The sequence below is a fragment of the Heterocephalus glaber genome, unplaced genomic scaffold, assembly GCF_053883595.1.
Source record: "Heterocephalus glaber isolate CG9 unplaced genomic scaffold, H.glaber_assembly_v1.0 deba00001610, whole genome shotgun sequence".
NCBI classification, from domain to species: domain Eukaryota; kingdom Metazoa; phylum Chordata; class Mammalia; order Rodentia; family Bathyergidae; genus Heterocephalus; species Heterocephalus glaber.
In genome coordinates this window covers 23,774,216-23,795,953 of record NW_028258381.1, presented here as the reverse complement: position 1 = coordinate 23,795,953, position 21,738 = coordinate 23,774,216, and the positions used below count along the sequence as shown (strand labels likewise).

The 21,738-nt window shown below is 58.5% G+C and overlaps 1 protein-coding gene across 7 annotated transcripts in view; it reads left to right on the top strand.

Annotated features, from left to right (window-relative positions):
- Nucleotides 1–21,738, top strand: part of Muc17 (mucin 17, cell surface associated) — a 44,617-nt gene that overhangs the window by 13,263 nt on the left and 9,616 nt on the right. For 2 of the 7 annotated variants that reach the window (XM_087196324.1, XM_087196325.1), the window contains exons 2-4: nt 2,602–2,709; nt 2,998–6,777; nt 7,309–20,223. In XM_087196324.1, the coding sequence (XP_087052450.1) occupies nt 2,602–2,709; nt 2,998–6,777; nt 7,309–20,223 (16,803 nt within the window). The remainder of the gene's footprint in view (nt 1–2,601; nt 2,710–2,997; nt 6,778–7,308; nt 20,224–21,738) is intronic. The other 5 variants (XM_087196331.1, XM_087196326.1, XM_087196330.1 and 2 more) reach the window with 5 other exon arrangements.

Sequence of the window (21,738 nt, the reverse complement as noted above, 5' to 3'; positions counted from 1 at the left end):
TTCCAAGTGTTGCCAATCAGCCTAGTATTCTTTTGCTCTAATGGCCAAAGTGCAGCTCTGCTTGAAGTCCTGATGTCACTGATGAAAGTGGATAATGTTAGATGCCAACAGGTGACACAGACAGCGGCTGATCACTGTTCCTGCTGGACTCTGCTTAGTGCTGGTCTCAGGACCACCAGATCGAATATTTCAACAGCTGCAGCACAACTTCTCCCTACACAGTTCTAAACTAACCCAAGAAATGACTGGGAGTACTACTTATAAAGCAGCTGCAGGACTGTGATTGGTCCAAGTACACCGTCAGTGATTGGTGCAGCTTCAGCTATCACGGCCACGATCCAATGAGGGGGCTGGGTTGAAACCAGGGAATCTTCTGAAGGGCGAGCCGAGGGGGTTAGGGATGGTAACAGTGGGCCCAGATTCCTCCCTTTCCAGTCTTAGCCATCAGGGCACCCCCTCCCTTCTTCAAAAAGTCAATGGCAGCTTCAGAAGCAGGGGAGGGGCGCCGTGTTGATGGCCCAGCTGCACCCAAGTTGGCGTGGAGTGGAGGACATCGCTAGATAGCCAGGGAGGACACTGAAGTAAGTTGTCCCAGTCCATGGGGGTGGGGGAGGGGCACAGCTGTGGGCTGAGCAGTGCCCCCTCCTGCTGGGGGTGGGAACGCGAGAGTGGGCGCTTCCCAGTCGCACAAGAAATTCCGTAAATCCAATAAGTTAAACTATGCATTTTTTTGGGGGGGGGCGTACTGGGGATCGAACTCAGGTCTTTGCACGTGCAGGGCAGTGGGCGGAACCACTGAGCTAAATCCCTGGCCCTAAATATGCATTTTTAAAAACTTCCAAGAATGCAAAATGTTTTCTGTTGCTGCAATAAAATATCTGAGACTGGGTAATATAAATAATAGAGGTTTACTTTGGCTCGTAGTTCTGGAGGCTGGGAAGTCCAAAGGCCTGGCGCTGGACAGCCCTGGTTTTACTCTGACTTGGCAGAGTGCAAGGGCCATGGCTTTGGGTGGAAGAAGCAAACATGACCCGCAGCCATGCTTGATAACAACCATTTGAGTGGTGACCAATCCAGTAGCCCGAAGAGTTACCTTAGTCCCTCCAGAAAGGCACTCTCTCTCTCACTTTCTCTCTCCCTCTCCTTCTTTTTTGGAGGCAGGGTCTTGCTATGCAGTTCAGGCTGGCCTTGAACTCACTATGTAGTCCAGGCTGACGTCGAACTCGTGGCTATCCTCTTGCCTCAGCCTCCCAAATGCTGGGATTACAGGCATGTACCACAATGCCTGGCCATAGATCCCTCTTGATGGCATAACTGTCTCAAAGGGTCCACCCCCCTCATTACCATGCATTGGGAATCAAGATTCAAGATGAGTTTCAGAGGGAACAAACCATAGTGGCAATATGTTCACAAGACTGTAAAGTAAGTGCAGAGGTATGGTAAATTTTAACTGCTCATAAATGTTTTAATACTGTTTAGAACGTTACCAAGATTTTTTTTTTTTTTTAGTACTGGCGATTGAACTCGGGTCCTTGTGCTTGCGTAGCAGGCAGCGAAACCACTAAGCTAAATCCCCGGCAACATTAGCAAGATTTTAATATAACATCACAAGTCTAAATCAGTCACTCACTTATATATTTTAAACTGTAATCTCAAAGAAGGCATGTTATGTTAATAGGCCATAACTCTTGAGCATTAGAAATATATTAAATCCTGCCAGGTGTAGTGTACACACTGACAATCTCAGCACTCTGGGAGGCTGAGGAAGGACCACAAGTTCAAACCCCGCCTGGGTAATTCAGCAAGATCCTGTTTCACAGTAAAAAAATTACAAAAGGACTGGGGATATGTCAGGGGCCTGGATTCAGTCCACAGTACCAAAACAAAACAAAACTAAAACCAAAAAAAGAAAAAAGAAAAAAAAACAACTATGGGCTTGACTTTCTTAAGGATAACTAGAGAAACTCTACAGGTTCCTGGGCCTACATGAAGATCCCCAGTCTACTAGTAAGGATATTTTTCTATCTGCTATAACAAATAGATGAAAAATATATAATGGCTCAACCACAGTAGTCTTGCTTTGATTTTTTTCTTGGTCATGTAAGGATGAAAGGCAAGCATTCCTGATGGCCAGGTGGCTTCCCCTCATGTGGTGATTCAGGTATCTGGATTCCTCTTGCCTGAGGCTTTACTTTTCCCTCCCAGCTTTGCCTTGCCCTGACAGAAGAAAGGAAAAATTGGGACCCATCAGGGAAGTATCACAGGCCAGGCCTGGAAGTGGCATCTATCCATTGGAAAGGGCTTGGCCACATGTAAATAGGTACCACCCTGACTGGGCAGGAGCCGCTTTACTTCACCTATGCATTGTCCCAGCCCCAGCGAACTGCAAGGCCTCAGCCCATCCTGCACCTCGTGGCCTGACTTCTGTGGGGGGTAGATCTGGTGCATGATTGATTCTTAGCTGGAAGGTGAGCTCACTGGTCCAGGGTCAAGCCCTGTTCAGAGCAGAGAGCAGGATTTGAAAGAATGACCGTAGACAAAGAAAAGAAAGAAAAGGAGTGTTGTGCTTCCAGGAGACAAACTGCCCATTGTTTCCCGTAGGTCTCAGCGAAAGCCAGAACACGGCTGTGTGGGATGGCGGTGGGTGCATCCCCCAAGTGGACTCTCAGGAGCCACAGTGCCAGCAGTTGTCTCGGAACCAGGAGGCAGGTGAGGCAACGGAAGTGGAACACGAGGGAACGGGCCACTCCCTCAAAATGAGTGGTGTGATCCTGCATGCTGGCAAAGACAGTTATAACCTCTGACTCCTGGGCTAGGTGGCCATGGAAAGTTAGCACAGGTGGAGGAACAGGGTTGGGAAGGGTGGGAGGGGTCACCTGCAGCTACAGGTACAAAAGGATGGAAAAGAGGACAGGATGAAGGCAAACACCATGGTGAGATTTCTTTCAGTTCAACTTCAATATACTAATGCCATCATTTCTCTGCACACATTTTCAGTAACAAGCTCAAACATAAAAGCCATTTCTGACAAAGAGACTATTGTAACAGAGCCAAATGAACATTCAACAAATAGCAAGAACAATGAGAACACAGATATAGACAACAGAAATGAGAGCACTACTGCAAGCAACAGTGCAATGCCTAAAAATAATAAAACAAGCACGAATTCTGTATCAACAACTACAAGTACGACAAGTACAACTACTATAAAAACAAGCAAAAGTTCTACTACTCAGACCACTGTCTATCAAACAAGCTCAATCACAAACAGCACTGCGTCCCCCAAAATTCTGAATGCATATCCATTCGGAACACATTCTGTCAGAACCACGATGACCGTAGAAGTGATTTCAGGAAGAACAGCAGAAAATATGAACACTGTGCAGAAAATCAAGACAGTATACAGTCCTGGTGACAGCAGTGAAACCAGCTTTCAGCCTGTGGAGAGCAGCAGCCTTGGGACCCCCACCACGCCCAGCAGCATAATGTCCACCACTGGCCGAGACACTTCTGTGCCTGCGGCCACAACCAGTGAGCCCGCTACTCCATCTGCCAGTGTCCCAGTGGTTTCGACACCTGTGCACAGCCCTCCTGCTGCCAGCAGTCCTGCGACCACCCTGTTGGCTAGCACTAGCCCTTGGGGCGCTTCTGTTGAAGCCACGACTGCCCCTGCCACAGTGGCACTCAGCAGCTCTGCTGGGTCCGGGACTCCAGAGACAAGTAGAGCTACTTCAGTCAGTGGCACCACTGGGCCCACAGCCACCGCAAGCGATATGGTCCCATCCAGCCCGGCGGAGTCCAGCCCGGCAGAGTCCAGCACCCAGTCTTCAGTACCCATTGAGACTGCGTCCTCCTCCAGGGCCATTATCACCATGACCCCAACACCTGGGGAATCTACTGAAGGAAGCCCGGTGTCCACTAGCCCTGTAGGGGGCAGCATGACGGACACCACCCCTGGTGACAACAGAGTCACCAGCTCTCGGCCTGTGGAGAGCACCAGCCTTGGGGCTCCTACCATGCCCAGCAGCCCAATTTCCACCTCTGGCCCGGGCACCTCCAACTTTCCGGTCGCTACCAGTGAGCCAGGCACTGCATCCGCCAGTGTCCCACTTGGGTCAACACTTGTCAGCAGCCCTGCTGCCACCAGCGAGCTTACAACCACCCTGGTCGCTAGCACCAGCCCTTGGGGCACTTCTCCTGAAGCCAGGACCTCCCCTGCCACTGCAGCACTCAGCGGCTCTGCTGGGCCCGGGACTCCAGAAGCAAGTAAAGCTACTTCAGTCAGCAGCACCACTGGGCCCACAGCCCCGGCAGGCGATACGGCCCCATCCACCCCGGCAGAGTCCAGCACCCAGTCTTCAGTACCCATTGAGACTGAGTCCTCCTCCAGGGCCATTATCACCATGACCCCAACACCTGGGGAATCTACTGAAGGAAGCCCGGTGTCCACTACCCCTGTAGGGGGCAGCATGACGGACACCAGCCCTGGTGACAGCAGAGCCACCAGCCCTCAGCCTGTGGAGAGCACCAGCCTTGAGACTCCTACCATGCCCAGCAGCCCAGTTTCCACCTCTGGCCCGGGCACCTCCAACTTTCCGGTCGCTACCAGTGAGCCAGGCACCGTGTCCGCCAGCTTACCTCTTGGGTCAACACCTGTCAGGAGCCCTTCTGCCACCGACAAGCTTACAACCACCCTGGTCGCTAGCACCAGCTCTTGGGGCACTTCTCCGGAAGCCACGACCTCCCCTGCCACTGCAGCACTCAGCAGCTCTGCTGGTTCCGGGACTCCAGAAGCAAGTAAAGCTACTTCAGTCAGCAGCAGCACTGGACCCACTACCACGACAGGCGATACGGCCCCATCTAGGCCGGTGGAGTCCAGCACCCAGTCTTCAGCACCCAGTGAGACTGCGTCCTCCTCCAGGGCCATTATCACCATGACGATGACACCTGGGGAATCTACTGAAGGCAGCCCGGCATCCACCACCACTGTAGGGGGCGGCATGACAGACACTGCCCCTGGTGACAGCAGCATCACTAGCTCTCAGCCTGTGGAGAGCACCAGCCTTGGGACCCCCGCCACGCCCAGCAGCATAGTGTCCAGCACTGGCCGAGACACCTCCGTGCCTGCGGCCACAACCAGTGAGCCCGGCACTCCGTCCGCCAGCTTCCCAGTGGTTTCGACACTTGTGCACAGCCCTCCTGCTGCCAGCACTCCTGCGACCACCCTGGTGGCTAGCACCAGCCTTTGGGGCGCTTCTCCTGAAGCCACGACCTCACCTGCCACTGCAGCACTCAGCAGCTCTGCTGGGCCCGGGACTCCAGAAGCAAGTAGTGCTACTTCAGTCAGCGGCACCACTGGGCCCACAGGCCCGGCAGGCGATACGGCCCCATCCACCCCAGCAGAGTCCAGCACCAAGTCTTCAGCACCCAGTGAGACTGCCTCTTCCTCCAGGGCCATTATCAACATGACCCCGACTCCTGGGGAATCTACTGAAGGAAGCCCGGTGTCCACTACGCCTGTAGGGGCTAGCATGATGGACACCACCCCTGGCGACAACAGAGTCACCAGCTCTCGGCCTGTGGAGAGCACCAGCCTTGGGGCTCCTACCATGCCCAGCAGCCCAGTTTCCACCTCTGGCCCGGGCACCTCCAACTTTCCGGTCGCTACCAGTGAGCCAGGCACTGCATCCGCCAGTGTCCCACTTGGGTCAACACTTGTCAGCAGCCCTGCTGCCACCAGCGAGCTTACAACCACCCTGGTCGCTAGCACCAGCCCTTGGGGCACTTCTCCTGAAGCCAGGACCTCCCCTGCCACTGCAGCACTCAGCAGCTCTGCTGGTTCCGGGACTCCAGAAGCAAGTAGTGCTACTTCAGTCAGCGGCACCACTGGGCCCACAGGCCCGGCAGGCTATACGGCCCCATCCACCCCAGCAGAGTCCAGCACCAAGTCTTCAGCACCCAGTGAGACTGCCTCTTCCTCCAGGGCCATTATCACCATGACCCCGACTCCTGGGGAATCTACTGAAGGAAGCCCGGTGTCCACTACGCCTGTAGGGGCTAGCATGACGGACACCACCCCTGGCGACAACAGAGTCACCAGCTCTCGGCCTGTGGAGAGCACCAGCCTTGGGGCTCCTACCATGCCCGGCAGCCCAGTTTCCACCTCTGGCCCGGGCACCTCCAACTTTCCGGTCGCTACCAGTGAACCAGGCACTGCGTCCACCAGCGTACCTCTTGGGTCAACACCTGGCAGCAGCCCTCCTGCCACCGACAAGCTTACGACCACCCTGGTCGCTAGCACCAGCTCTTGGGGCACTTCGCCTGAAGCCACGACCTCCCCTGCCACTGCAGCACTCAGTAGCTCTGCTGGTTCCGGGACTCCAGAAGCAAGTAGTGCTACTTCAGTCAGCGGCACCACTGGGCCCACAGGCCCGGCAGGCTATACGGCCCCATCCACCCCAGCAGAGTCCAGCACCAAGTCTTCAGCACCCAGTGAGACTGCCTCTTCCTCCAGGGCCATTATCACCATGACCCCGACACCTGGGGAATCTACTGAAGGAAGCCCGGTGTCCACTACGCCTGTAGGGGCTAGCATGACGGACACCACCCCTGGCGACAACAGAGTCACCAGCTCTCGGCCTGTGGAGAGCACCAGCCTTGGGGCTCCTACCATGCCCGGCAGCCCAGTTTCCACCTCTGGCCCGGGCACCTCCAACTTTCCGGTCGCTACCAGTGAACCAGGCACTGCGTCCACCAGCGTACCTCTTGGGTCAACACCTGTCAGCAGCTCTCCTGCCACCGACAAGCTTACGACCACCCTGGTCGCTAGCACCAGCTCTTGGGGCACTTCTCCTGAAGCCACGACCTCCCCTGCCACTGCAGCACTCAGCAGCTCTGCTGGTTCCGGGACTCCAGAAGCAAGTAGTGCTACTTCTGTCAGCAGCACCACTGGGCCCACAGCCCCGGCAGGCGATACGGCCCCATCCACCCCGGCAGAGTCCAGCACCCAGTCTTCAGTACCCATTGAGACTGCCTCCTCCTCCAGGGCCATTATCACCATGACCCCGACACCTGGGGAATCTACTGAAGGAAGCCCGGTGTCCACTACCCCTGTAGGGGGCAGCATGACGGACACCAGCCCTGGCGACAGCAGAGCCACCAGCCCTCAGCCTGTGGAGAGCACCAGCCTTGAGACTCCTACCATGCCCAGCAGCCCAGTTTCCACCTCTGGCCCGGGCACCTCCAACTTTCCGGTTGCTACCAGTGAGCCAGGCACCGTGTCCGCCAGCGTACCTCTTGGGTCAACACCTGTCAGCAGCCCTTCTGCCACCGACAAGCTTACAACCACCCTGGTCGCTAGCACCAGCTCTTGGGGCACTTCTCCGGAAGCCACGACCTCCCCTGCCACTGCAGCACTCAGCAGCTCTGCTGGTTCCGGGACTCCAGAAGCAAGTAAAGCTACTTCAGTCAGCAGCAGCACTGGACCCACTACCACGACAGGCGATACGGCCCCATCTAGGCCGGTGGAGTCCAGCACCCAGTCTTCAGCAACCAGTGAGACTGCGTCCTCCTCCAGGGCCATTATCACCACGACGATGACACCTGGGGAATCTACTGAAGGCAGCCCGGCATCCACCACCACTGTAGGGGGCGGCATGACAGACACTGCCCCTGGTGACAGCAGCATCACTAGCTCTCAGCCTGTGGAGAGCACCAGCCTTGGGACCCCCACCACGCCCAGCAGCATAGTGTCCAGCACTGGCCGAGACACCTCCGTGCCTGCGGCCACAACCAGTGAGCCCGGCACTCCGTCCGCCAGCGTCCCAGTGGTTTCGACACCTGTGCACAGCCCTCCTGCTGCCAGCACTCCTGCGACCACCCTGGTGGCTAGCACCAGCCTTTGGGGCGCTTCTCCTGAAGCCACGACCTCACCTGCCACTGCAGCACTCAGCAGCTCTGCTGGGCCCGGGACTCCAGAAGCAAGTAGTGCTACTTCAGTCAGCGGCACCACTGGGCCCACAGGCCCGGCAGGCTATACGGCCCCATCCACCCCAGCAGAGTCCAGCACCAAGTCTTCAGCACCCAGTGAGACTGCCTCTTCCTCCAGGGCCATTATCACCATGACCCCGACTCCTGGGGAATCTACTGAAGGAAGCCCGGTGTCCACTACGCCTGTAGGGGCTAGCATGATGGACACCACCCCTGGCGACAACAGAGTCACCAGCTCTCGGCCTGTGGAGAGCACCAGCCTTGGGGCTCCTACCATGCCCGGCAGCCCAGTTTCCACCTCTGGCCCGGGCACCTCCAACTTTCCGGTCGCTACCAGTGAACCAGGCACTGCGTCCACCAGCGTACCTCTTGGGTCAACACCTGGCAGCAGCCCTCCTGCCACCGACAAGCTTACGACCACCCTGGTCGCTAGCACCAGCTCTTGGGGCACTTCTCCTGAAGCCACGACCTCCCCTGCCACTGCAGCACTCAGCAGCTCTGCTGGTTCCGGGACTCCAGAAGCAAGTAGTGCTACTTCAGTCAGCGGCACCACTGGGCCCACAGGCCCGGCAGGCTATACGGCCCCATCCACCCCAGCAGAGTCCAGCACCAAGTCTTCAGCACCCAGTGAGACTGCCTCTTCCTCCAGGGCCATTATCACCATGACCCCGACACCTGGGGAATCTACTGAAGGAAGCCCGGTGTCCACTACGCCTGTAGGGGCTAGCATGACGGACACCACCCCTGGCGACAACAGAGTCACCAGCTCTCGGCCTGTGGAGAGCACCAGCCTTGGGGCTCCTACCATGCCCGGCAGCCCAGTTTCCACCTCTGGCCCGGGCACCTCCAACTTTCCGGTCGCTACCAGTGAACCAGGCACTGCGTCCACCAGCGTACCTCTTGGGTCAACACCTGGCAGCAGCCCTCCTGCCACCGACAAGCTTACGACCACCCTGGTCGCTAGCACCAGCTCTTGGGGCACTTCTCCTGAAGCCACGACCTCCCCTGCCACTGCAGCACTCAGCAGCTCTGCTGGTTCCGGGACTCCAGAAGCAAGTAGTGCTACTTCTGTCAGCAGCACCACTGGGCCCACAGCCCCGGCAGGCGATACGGCCCCATCCACCCCGGCAGAGTCCAGCACCCAGTCTTCAGTACCCATTGAGACTGCCTCCTCCTCCAGGGCCATTATCACCATGACCCCGACACCTGGGGAATCTACTGAAGGAAGCCCGGTGTCCACTACCCCTGTAGGGGGCAGCATGACGGACACCAGCCCTGGCGACAGCAGAGCCACCAGCCCTCAGCCTGTGGAGAGCACCAGCCTTGAGACTCCTACCATGCCCAGCAGCCCAGTTTCCACCTCTGGCCCGGGCACCTCCAACTTTCCGGTTGCTACCAGTGAGCCAGGCACCGTGTCCGCCAGCGTACCTCTTGGGTCAACACCTGTCAGCAGCCCTTCTGCCACCGACAAGCTTACAACCACCCTGGTCGCTAGCACCAGCTCTTGGGGCACTTCTCCGGAAGCCACGACCTCCCCTGCCACTGCAGCACTCAGCAGCTCTGCTGGTTCCGGGACTCCAGAAGCAAGTAAAGCTACTTCAGTCAGCAGCAGCACTGGACCCACTACCACGACAGGCGATACGGCCCCATCTAGGCCGGTGGAGTCCAGCACCCAGTCTTCAGCAACCAGTGAGACTGCGTCCTCCTCCAGGGCCATTATCACCACGACGATGACACCTGGGGAATCTACTGAAGGCAGCCCGGCATCCACCACCACTGTAGGGGGCGGCATGACAGACACTGCCCCTGGTGACAGCAGCATCACTAGCTCCCAGCCTGTGGAGAGCACCAGCCTTGGGACCCCCACCACGCCCAGCAGCATAGTGTCCAGCACTGGCCGAGACACCTCCGTGCCTGCGGCCACAACCAGTGAGCCCGGCACTCCGTCCGCCAGCGTCCCAGTGGTTTCGACACCTGTGCACAGCCCTCCTACTGCCAGCACTCCTGCGACCACCCTGGTGGCTAGCACCAGCCTTTGGGGCGCTTCTCCTGAAGCCACGACCTCACCTGCCACTGCAGCACTCAGCAGCTCTGCTGGGCCCGGGACTCCAGAAGCAAGTAGTGCTACTTCAGTCAGCGGCACCACTGGGCCCACAGGCCCGGCAGGCTATACGGCCCCATCCACCCCAGCAGAGTCCAGCACCAAGTCTTCAGCACCCAGTGAGACTGCCTCTTCCTCCAGGGCCATTATCACCATGACCCCGACTCCTGGGGAATCTACTGAAGGAAGCCCGGTGTCCACTACGCCTGTAGGGGCTAGCATGATGGACACCACCCCTGGCGACAACAGAGTCACCAGCTCTCGGCCTGTGGAGAGCACCAGCCTTGGGGCTCCTACCATGCCCAGCAGCCCAGTTTCCACCTCTGGCCCGGGCACCTCCAACTTTCCGGTCGCTACCAGTGAACCAGGCACTGCGTCCACCAGCGTACCTCTTGGGTCAACACCTGGCAGCAGCCCTCCTGCCACCGACAAGCTTACGACCACCCTGGTCGCTAGCACCAGCTCTTGGGGCACTTCTCCTGAAGCCACGACCTCCCCTGCCACTGCAGCACTCAGCAGCTCTGCTGGTTCCGGGACTCCAGAAGCAAGTAGTGCTACTTCAGTCAGCGGCACCACTGGGCCCACAGGCCCGGCAGGCTATACGGCCCCATCCACCCCAGCAGAGTCCAGCACCAAGTCTTCAGCACCCAGTGAGACTGCCTCTTCCTCCAGGGCCATTATCACCATGACCCCGACACCTGGGGAATCTACTGAAGGAAGCCCGGTGTCCACTACGCCTGTAGGGGCTAGCATGACGGACACCACCCCTGGCGACAACAGAGTCACCAGCTCTCGGCCTGTGGAGAGCACCAGCCTTGGGGCTCCTACCATGCCCGGCAGCCCAGTTTCCACCTCTGGCCCGGGCACCTCCAACTTTCCGGTCGCTACCAGTGAACCAGGCACTGCGTCCACCAGCGTACCTCTTGGGTCAACACCTGGCAGCAGCCCTCCTGCCACCGACAAGCTTACGACCACCCTGGTCGCTAGCACCAGCTCTTGGGGCACTTCTCCTGAAGCCACGACCTCCCCTGCCACTGCAGCACTCAGCAGCTCTGCTGGTTCCGGGACTCCAGAAGCAAGTAGTGCTACTTCAGTCAGCGGCACCACTGGGCCCACAGGCCCGGCAGGCTATACGGCCCCATCCACCCCAGCAGAGTCCAGCACCAAGTCTTCAGCACCCAGTGAGACTGCCTCTTCCTCCAGGGCCATTATCACCATGACCCCGACACCTGGGGAATCTACTGAAGGAAGCCCGGTGTCCACTACGCCTGTAGGGGGCAGCATGACGGACACCAGCCCTGGCGACAGCAGAGCCACCAGCTCTCGGCCTGTGGAGAGCACCAGCCTTGGGGCTCCTACCATGCCCGGCAGCCCAGTTTCCACCTCTGGCCCGGGCACCTCCAACTTTCCGGTCGCTACCAGTGAACCAGGCACTGCGTCCACCAGCGTACCTCTTGGGTCAACACCTGGCAGCAGCCCTCCTGCCACCGACAAGCTTACGACCATCCTGGTCGCTAGCACCAGCTCTTGGGGCACTTCTCCTGAAGCCACGACCTCCCCTGCCACTGCAGCACTCAGCAGCTCTGCTGGTTCCGGGACTCCAGAAGCAAGTAGTGCTACTTCTGTCAGCAGCACCACTGGGCCCACAGCCCCGGCAGGCGATACGGCCCCATCCACCCCGGCAGAGTCCAGCACCCAGTCTTCAGTACCCATTGAGACTGCCTCCTCCTCCAGGGCCATTATCACCATGACCCCGACACCTGGGGAATCTACTGAAGGAAGCCCGGTGTCCACTACCCCTGTAGGGGGCAGCATGACGGACACCAGCCCTGGCGACAGCAGAGCCACCAGCCCTCAGCCTGTGGAGAGCACCAGCCTTGAGACTCCTACCATGCCCAGCAGCCCAGTTTCCACCTCTGGCCCGGGCACCTCCAACTTTCCGGTTGCTACCAGTGAGCCAGGCACCGTGTCCGCCAGCGTACCTCTTGGGTCAACACCTGTCAGCAGCCCTTCTGCCACCGACAAGCTTACAACCACCCTGGTCGCTAGCACCAGCTCTTGGGGCACTTCTCCGGAAGCCACGACCTCCCCTGCCACTGCAGCACTCAGCAGCTCTGCTGGTTCCGGGACTCCAGAAGCAAGTAAAGCTACTTCAGTCAGCAGCAGCACTGGACCCACTACCACGACAGGCGATACGGCCCCATCTAGGCCGGTGGAGTCCAGCACCCAGTCTTCAGCAACCAGTGAGACTGCGTCCTCCTCCAGGGCCATTATCACCACGACGATGACACCTGGGGAATCTACTGAAGGCAGCCCGGCATCCACCACCACTGTAGGGGGCGGCATGACAGACACTGCCCCTGGTGACAGCAGCATCACTAGCTCTCAGCCTGTGGAGAGCACCAGCCTTGGGACCCCCACCACGCCCAGCAGCATAGTGTCCAGCACTGGCCGAGACACCTCCGTGCCTGCGGCCACAACCAGTGAGCCCGGCACTCCGTCCGCCAGCGTCCCAGTGGTTTCGACACCTGTGCACAGCCCTCCTGCTGCCAGCACTCCTGCGACCACCCTGGTGGCTAGCACCAGCCTTTGGGGCGCTTCTCCTGAAGCCACGACCTCACCTGCCACTGCAGCACTCAGCAGCTCTGCTGGGCCCGGGACTCCAGAAGCAAGTAGTGCTACTTCAGTCAGCGGCACCACTGGGCCCACAGGCCCGGCAGGCTATACGGCCCCATCCACCCCAGCAGAGTCCAGCACCAAGTCTTCAGCACCCAGTGAGACTGCCTCTTCCTCCAGGGCCATTATCACCATGACCCCGACTCCTGGGGAATCTACTGAAGGAAGCCCGGTGTCCACTACGCCTGTAGGGGCTAGCATGATGGACACCACCCCTGGCGACAACAGAGTCACCAGCTCTCGGCCTGTGGAGAGCACCAGCCTTGGGGCTCCTACCATGCCCGGCAGCCCAGTTTCCACCTCTGGCCCGGGCACCTCCAACTTTCCGGTCGCTACCAGTGAACCAGGCACTGCGTCCACCAGCGTACCTCTTGGGTCAACACCTGGCAGCAGCCCTCCTGCCACCGACAAGCTTACGACCACCCTGGTCGCTAGCACCAGCTCTTGGGGCACTTCTCCTGAAGCCACGACCTCCCCTGCCACTGCAGCACTCAGCAGCTCTGCTGGTTCCGGGACTCCAGAAGCAAGTAGTGCTACTTCAGTCAGCGGCACCACTGGGCCCACAGGCCCGGCAGGCTATACGGCCCCATCCACCCCAGCAGAGTCCAGCACCAAGTCTTCAGCACCCAGTGAGACTGCCTCTTCCTCCAGGGCCATTATCACCATGACCCCGACACCTGGGGAATCTACTGAAGGAAGCCCGGTGTCCACTACGCCTGTAGGGGCTAGCATGACGGACACCACCCCTGGTGACAACAGAGTCACCAGCTCTCGGCCTGTGGAGAGCACCAGCCTTGGGGCTCCTACCATGCCCGGCAGCCCAGTTTCCACCTCTGGCCCGGGCACCTCCAACTTTCCGGTCGCTACCAGTGAACCAGGCACTGCGTCCACCAGCGTACCTCTTGGGTCAACACCTGGCAGCAGCCCTCCTGCCACCGACAAGCTTACGACCACCCTGGTCGCTAGCACCAGCTCTTGGGGCACTTCTCCTGAAGCCACGACCTCCCCTGCCACTGCAGCACTCAGCAGCTCTGCTGGTTCCGGGACTCCAGAAGCAAGTAGTGCTACTTCTGTCAGCAGCACCACTGGGCCCACAGCCCCGGCAGGCGATACGGCCCCATCCACCCCGGCAGAGTCCAGCACCCAGTCTTCAGTACCCATTGAGACTGCCTCCTCCTCCAGGGCCATTATCACCATGACCCCGACACCTGGGGAATCTACTGAAGGAAGCCCGGTGTCCACTACCCCTGTAGGGGGCAGCATGACGGACACCAGCCCTGGCGACAGCAGAGCCACCAGCCCTCAGCCTGTGGAGAGCACCAGCCTTGAGACTCCTACCATGCCCAGCAGCCCAGTTTCCACCTCTGGCCCGGGCACCTCCAACTTTCCGGTTGCTACCAGTGAGCCAGGCACCGTGTCCGCCAGCGTACCTCTTGGGTCAACACCTGTCAGCAGCCCTTCTGCCACCGACAAGCTTACAACCACCCTGGTCGCTAGCACCAGCTCTTGGGGCACTTCTCCGGAAGCCACGACCTCCCCTGCCACTGCAGCACTCAGCAGCTCTGCTGGTTCCGGGACTCCAGAAGCAAGTAAAGCTACTTCAGTCAGCAGCAGCACTGGACCCACTACCACGACAGGCGATACGGCCCCATCTAGGCCGGTGGAGTCCAGCACCCAGTCTTCAGCAACCAGTGAGACTGCGTCCTCCTCCAGGGCCATTATCACCACGACGATGACACCTGGGGAATCTACTGAAGGCAGCCCGGCATCCACCACCACTGTAGGGGGCGGCATGACAGACACTGCCCCTGGTGACAGCAGCATCACTAGCTCTCAGCCTGTGGAGAGCACCAGCCTTGGGACCCCCACCACGCCCAGCAGCATAGTGTCCAGCACTGGCCGAGACACCTCCGTGCCTGCGGCCACAACCAGTGAGCCCGGCACTCCGTCCGCCAGCGTCCCAGTGGTTTCGACACCTGTGCACAGCCCTCCTGCTGCCAGCACTCCTGCGACCACCCTGGTGGCTAGCACCAGCCTTTGGGGCGCTTCTCCTGAAGCCACGACCTCACCTGCCACTGCAGCACTCAGCAGCTCTGCTGGGCCCGGGACTCCAGAAGCAAGTAGTGCTACTTCAGTCAGCGGCACCACTGGGCCCACAGGCCCGGCAGGCTATACGGCCCCATCCACCCCAGCAGAGTCCAGCACCAAGTCTTCAGCACCCAGTGAGACTGCCTCTTCCTCCAGGGCCATTATCACCATGACCCCGACTCCTGGGGAATCTACTGAAGGAAGCCCGGTGTCCACTACGCCTGTAGGGGCTAGCATGATGGACACCACCCCTGGCGACAACAGAGTCACCAGCTCTCGGCCTGTGGAGAGCACCAGCCTTGGGGCTCCTACCATGCCCGGCAGCCCAGTTTCCACCTCTGGCCCGGGCACCTCCAACTTTCCGGTCGCTACCAGTGAACCAGGCACTGCGTCCACCAGCGTACCTCTTGGGTCAACACCTGGCAGCAGCCCTCCTGCCACCGACAAGCTTACGACCACCCTGGTCGCTAGCACCAGCTCTTGGGGCACTTCTCCTGAAGCCACGACCTCCCCTGCCACTGCAGCACTCAGCAGCTCTGCTGGTTCCGGGACTCCAGAAGCAAGTAGTGCTACTTCAGTCAGCGGCACCACTGGGCCCACAGGCCCGGCAGGCTATACGGCCCCATCCACCCCAGCAGAGTCCAGCACCAAGTCTTCAGCACCCAGTGAGACTGCCTCTTCCTCCAGGGCCATTATCACCATGACCCCGACACCTGGGGAATCTACTGAAGGAAGCCCGGTGTCCACTACGCCTGTAGGGGCTAGCATGACGGACACCACCCCTGGCGACAACAGAGTCACCAGCTCTCGGCCTGTGGAGAGCACCAGCCTTGGGGCTCCTACCATGCCCGGCAGCCCAGTTTCCACCTCTGGCCCGGGCACCTCCAACTTTCCGGTCGCTACCAGTGAACCAGGCACTGCGTCCACCAGCGTACCTCTTGGGTCAACACCTGGCAGCAGCCCTCCTGCCACCGACAAGCTTACGACCACCCTGGTCGCTAGCACCAGCTCTTGGGGCACTTCTCCTGAAGCCACGACCTCCCCTGCCACTGCAGCACTCAGCAGCTCTGCTGGTTCCGGGACTCCAGAAGCAAGTAGTGCTACTTCTGTCAGCAGCAACACTGGGCCCACAGCCCCGGCAGGCGATACGGCCCCATCCACCCCGGCAGAGTCCAGCACCCAGTCTTCAGTACCCATTGAGACTGCCTCCTCCTCCAGGGCCATTATCACCATGACCCCGACACCTGGGGAATCTACTGAAGGAAGCCCGGTGTCCACTACCCCTGTAGGGGGCAGCATGACGGACACCAGCCCTGGCGACAGCAGAGCCACCAGCCCTCAGCCTGTGGAGAGCACCAGCCTTGAGACTCCTACCATGCCCAGCAGCCCAGTTTCCACCTCTGGCCCGGGCACCTCCAACTTTCCGGTTGCTACCAGTGAGCCAGGCACCGTGTCCGCCAGCGTACCTCTTGGGTCAACACCTGTCAGCAGCCCTTCTGCCACCGACAAGCTTACAACCACCCTGGTCGCTAGCACCAGCTCTTGGGGCACTTCTCCGGAAGCCACGACCTCCCCTGCCACTGCAGCACTCAGCAGCTCTGCTGGTTCCGGGACTCCAGAAGCAAGTAAAGCTACTTCAGTCAGCAGCAGCACTGGACCCACTACCACGACAGGCGATACGGCCCCATCTAGGCCGGTGGAGTCCAGCACCCAGTCTTCAGCAACCAGTGAGACTGCGTCCTCCTCCAGGGCCATTATCACCACGACGATGACACCTGGGGAATCTACTGAAGGCAGCCCGGCATCCACCACCACTGTAGGGGGCGGCATGACAGACACTGCCCCTGGTGACAGCAGCATCACTAGCTCTCAACCTGTGGAGAGCACCAGCCTTGGGACCCCCACCACGCCCAGCAGCATAGTGTCCAGCACTGGCCGAGACACCTCCGTGCCTGCGGCCACAACCAGTGAGCCCGGCACTCCGTCCGCCAGCGTCCCAGTGGTTTCGACACCTGTGCACAGCCCTCCTGCTGCCAGCACTCCTGCGACCACCCTGGTGGCTAGCACCAGCCTTTGGGGCGCTTCTCCTGAAGCCACGACCTCACCTGCCACTGCAGCACTCAGCAGCTCTGCTGGGCCCGGGACTCCAGAAGCAAGTAGTGCTACTTCAGTCAGCGGCACCACTGGGCCCACAGGCCCGGCAGGCTATACGGCCCCATCCACCCCAGCAGAGTCCAGCACCAAGTCTTCAGCACCCAGTGAGACTGCCTCTTCCTCCAGGGCCATTATCACCATGACCCCGACTCCTGGGGAATCTACTGAAGGAAGCCCGGTGTCCACTACGCCTGTAGGGGCTAGCATGATGGACACCACCCCTGGCGACAACAGAGTCACCAGCTCTCGGCCTGTGGAGAGCACCAGCCTTGGGGCTCCTACCATGCCCGGCAGCCCAGTTTCCACCTCTGGCCCGGGCACCTCCAACTTTCCGGTCGCTACCAGTGAACCAGGCACTGCGTCCACCAGCGTACCTCTTGGGTCAACACCTGGCAGCAGCCCTCCTGCCACCGACAAGCTTACGACCACCCTGGTCGCTAGCACCAGCTCTTGGGGCACTTCTTCTGAAGCCACGACCTCCCCTGCCACTGCAGCACTCAGCAGCTCTGCTGGTTCCGGGACTCCAGAAGCAAGTAGTGCTACTTCAGTCAGCGGCACCACTGGGCCCACAGGCCCGGCAGGCTATACGGCCCCATCCACCCCAGCAGAGTCCAGCACCAAGTCTTCAGCACCCAGTGAGACTGCCTCTTCCTCCAGGGCCATTATCACCATGACCCCGACACCTGGGGAATCTACTGAAGGAAGCCCGGTGTCCACTACGCCTGTAGGGGCTAGCATGACGGACACCACCCCTGGCGACAACAGAGTCACCAGCTCTCGGCCTGTGGAGAGCACCAGCCTTGGGGCTCCTACCATGCCCGGCAGCCCAGTTTCCACCTCTGGCCCGGGCACCTCCAACTTTCCGGTCGCTACCAGTGAACCAGGCACTGCGTCCACCAGCGTACCTCTTGGGTCAACACCTGGCAGCAGCCCTCCTGCCACCGACAAGCTTACGACCACCCTGGTCGCTAGCACCAGCTCTTGGGGCACTTCTCCTGAAGCCACGACCTCCCCTGCCACTGCAGCACTCAGCAGCTCTGCTGGTTCCGGGACTCCAGAAGCAAGTAGTGCTACTTCTGTCAGCAGCACCACTGGGCCCACAGCCCCGGCAGGCGATACGGCCCCATCCACCCCGGCAGAGTCCAGCACCCAGTCTTCAGTACCCATTGAGACTGCCTCCTCCTCCAGGGCCATTATCACCATGACCCCGACACCTGGGGAATCTACTGAAGGAAGCCCGGTGTCCACTACCCCTGTAGGGGGCAGCATGACGGACACCAGCCCTGGCGACAGCAGAGCCACCAGCCCTCAGCCTGTGGAGAGCACCAGCCTTGAGACTCCTACCATGCCCAGCAGCCCAGTTTCCACCTCTGGCCCGGGCACCTCCAACTTTCCGGTTGCTACCAGTGAGCCAGGCACCGTGTCCGCCAGCGTACCTCTTGGGTCAACACCTGTCAGCAGCCCTTCTGCCACCGACAAGCTTACAACCACCCTGGTCGCTAGCACCAGCTCTTGGGGCACTTCTCCGGAAGCCACGACCTCCCCTGCCACTGCAGCACTCAGCAGCTCTGCTGGTTCCGGGACTCCAGAAGCAAGTAAAGCTACTTCAGTCAGCAGCAGCACTGGACCCACTACCACGACAGGCGATACGGCCCCATCTAGGCCGGTGGAGTCCAGCACCCAGTCTTCAGCAACCAGTGAGACTGCGTCCTCCTCCAGGGCCATTATCACCACGACGATGACACCTGGGGAATCTACTGAAGGCAGCCCGGCATCCACCACCACTGTAGGGGGCGGCATGACAGACACTGCCCCTGGTGACAGCAGCATCACTAGCTCTCAGCCTGTGGAGAGCACCAGCCTTGGGACCCCCACCACGCCCAGCAGCATAGTGTCCAACACTGGCCGAGACACCTCCGTGCCTGCGGCCACAACCAGTGAGCCCGGCACTCCGTCCGCCAGCGTCCCAGTGGTTTCGACACCTGTGCACAGCCCTCCTGCTGCCAGCACTCCTGCGACCACCCTGGTGGCTAGCACCAGCCTTTGGGGCGCTTCTCCTGAAGCCACGACCTCACCTGCCACTGCAGCACTCAGCAGCTCTGCTGGGCCCAGGACTCCAGAAGCAAGTAGTGCTACTTCAGTCAGCGGCACCACTGGGCCCACAGGCCCGGCAGGCGATACGGCCCCATCCACCCCAGCAGAGTCCAGCACCAAGTCTTCAGCACCCAGTGAGACTGCCTCTTCCTCCAGGGCCATTATCACCATGACCCCGACTCCTGGGGAATCTACTGAAGGAAGCCCGGTGTCCACTACGCCTGTAGGGGCTAGCATGATGGACACCACCCCTGGCGACAACAGAGTCACCAGCTCTCGGCCTGTGGAGAGCACCAGCCTTGGGGCTCCTACCATGCCCGGCAGCCCAGTTTCCACCTCTGGCCCGGGCACCTCCAACTTTCCGGTCGCTACCAGTGAACCAGGCACTGCGTCCACCAGCGTACCTCTTGGGTCAACACCTGTCAGCAGCCCTTCTGCCACCGACAAGCTTACAACCACCCTGGTCGCTAGCACCAGCTCTTGGGGCACTTCTCCGGAAGCCACGACCTCCCCTGCCACTGCAGCACTCAGCAGCTCTGCTGGGCCCAGGACTCCAGAAGCAAGTAGTGCTACTTCAGTCAGCAGCAGCACTGGACCCACTACCACGACAGGCGATACGGCCCCATCTAGGCCGGTGGAGTCCAGCACCCAGTCTTCAGCAACCAGTGAGACTGCGTCCTCCTCCAGGGCCATTATCACCACGACGATGACACCTGGGGAATCTACTGAAGGCAGCCCGGCATCCACCACCACTGTAGGGGGCGGCATGACGGATACCACCCCTGACGACAGTAGCACGACTAGCTCTCAGCCTATGGAGAGCACCAGCCTTTGGACCCCTACCTCGCCCAGCAGCATAGTGTCCACCTCTGGCCCGGGCACCACCGCGCCTCTGGCCACAACCATTGAGCCTGGCACTTTGTCTGCCAGGGTCCCAGTCAGCTCTACACTTTTATTTTCCGGTTCCGTGACCCCTTATGTTGTGAACACCACCACCAATGATAATCCAAGTCCTCCTGGCAGCAATTCTACTGCGTTCCCCATTTCTTCTACTCTCCGCAGCACAGTTATTTTTACAACCTCGTCAAGGCCCACAACTATTGTGTCCCCCACCACCTCAGGTAAGGGTTCATAGGTGTTCTTCCTCAGAAATATGTGCTTTCGATATCCAAACCCAGCTGCTCTGCTTTTTTTGTTTTTTTTGTTTTGCATCTTTTAAAATCAATTCTCTGTGTTCTCTCTCCTTTTTGGGGGGAGGGGCCTTATTTGGGTCTAAAGTCCGTGCCGTTGCACTAAGTCTCATTTGGTTCCTTTTGTCATTTTAAATTTCCATGTTTGTTTGTTTTTTTGCTGTACTGGCATTGAACTGAGGACCTTGGGCTTTTGAGGCATGCACAGTGCCACTGAGCTAAATCCCCAGCCCTGTCATTTTATATTTCATAGAGAACCTCACTTATTTTCCCAGGCGCCCAGGTTGACCTTGAACTTGTGTTTTCCTGGGTCAGTGTCTCAGAATTCTTGGATCATTGATGTGCTTCCTTTTTAAAGTTTTCTCTGCTTAAAATCTCTGCATTCCTTTCATTGTATCAGTCAGATTTCTTTCTTTTTTCTTTTTTTAGATTTCTTTTCTATTTTGTGTATTGTTATCAACCTTGTCTTTGTCATGAAGATTACTACCTCTGTTGCTTGGGCATAGTCAATCCCAAGTCATCTGTCCCACATCCCATTTATCCTATTTTGTATTTGCAAGTTCAGTACTGCAGCCTTTTTAAGTCTATACTTTTTATTTGGATATTCAGATTTTTAGTGGTTTTTCCCCTTCATTGAGTTCATTCTGAGATGTGAAGGCTTGTATGTATGATTTTTTTCAGGGCCAGGGGATTTCTGTTGCTTTTAATTTATTTTTTTTTAAGTCAGGGCCTTCACACTGAGCTACATCCAAGTCCTTTTTTACTTTTTATTTTGACCCTGGATCTGGCTAAATCACTTGGTTATGTAATTTGCATAGAATCTTGTGATTGTGCCTTAGCCACCCAGAGTGCTAGGATTCCAGGTGTGCCTCACCATGCCCAGGCTTCTTTTGAAACATTAGTTACAGGTATCTTTTAAGTGCTCTGCCACCATTCACTTTTGTTTGATTTCATCTTATCCCTTGAGTCCTCACCATCAATCAGATAGCATTTTCTTCTCTCAGCTCTGAAGCCCCACTTCTTACCTCTGAGGGTTTCTCTGTCCTTATTTCTCCTATGTTTTCTCTGCCAGTACAGCTTTTCCTTGATTCTGTTTATACTGGTTAGTGTGAAATCTCGTTCTACTTATGTTCTCTGATTTCTCCCCAGTGTGTTTTTGTCTTGTTGAGCTCTCTGGTTCTCAGACAGGAGGTCTGAGGATCTTCAGAAGGTCTAGGCCTTTTGTTCCTGGAAAGCCCTAGTGTTAGTCTGTTCTGTGTTGCCATAACAGAATGCCTAAGGCTAATGGATACAGAAAAGAGGTTACATGGCTCATGATTCTGGTGGCTAGAACATCTGAATACCATGGTGCTTGTATTAGTTACCTTCCTATCCTTGGCAGAAAATACCAGACACCTGCCATTTAAAGGTTATTTGGCTTATGGTTCCCATGGGTTCAATCCATGG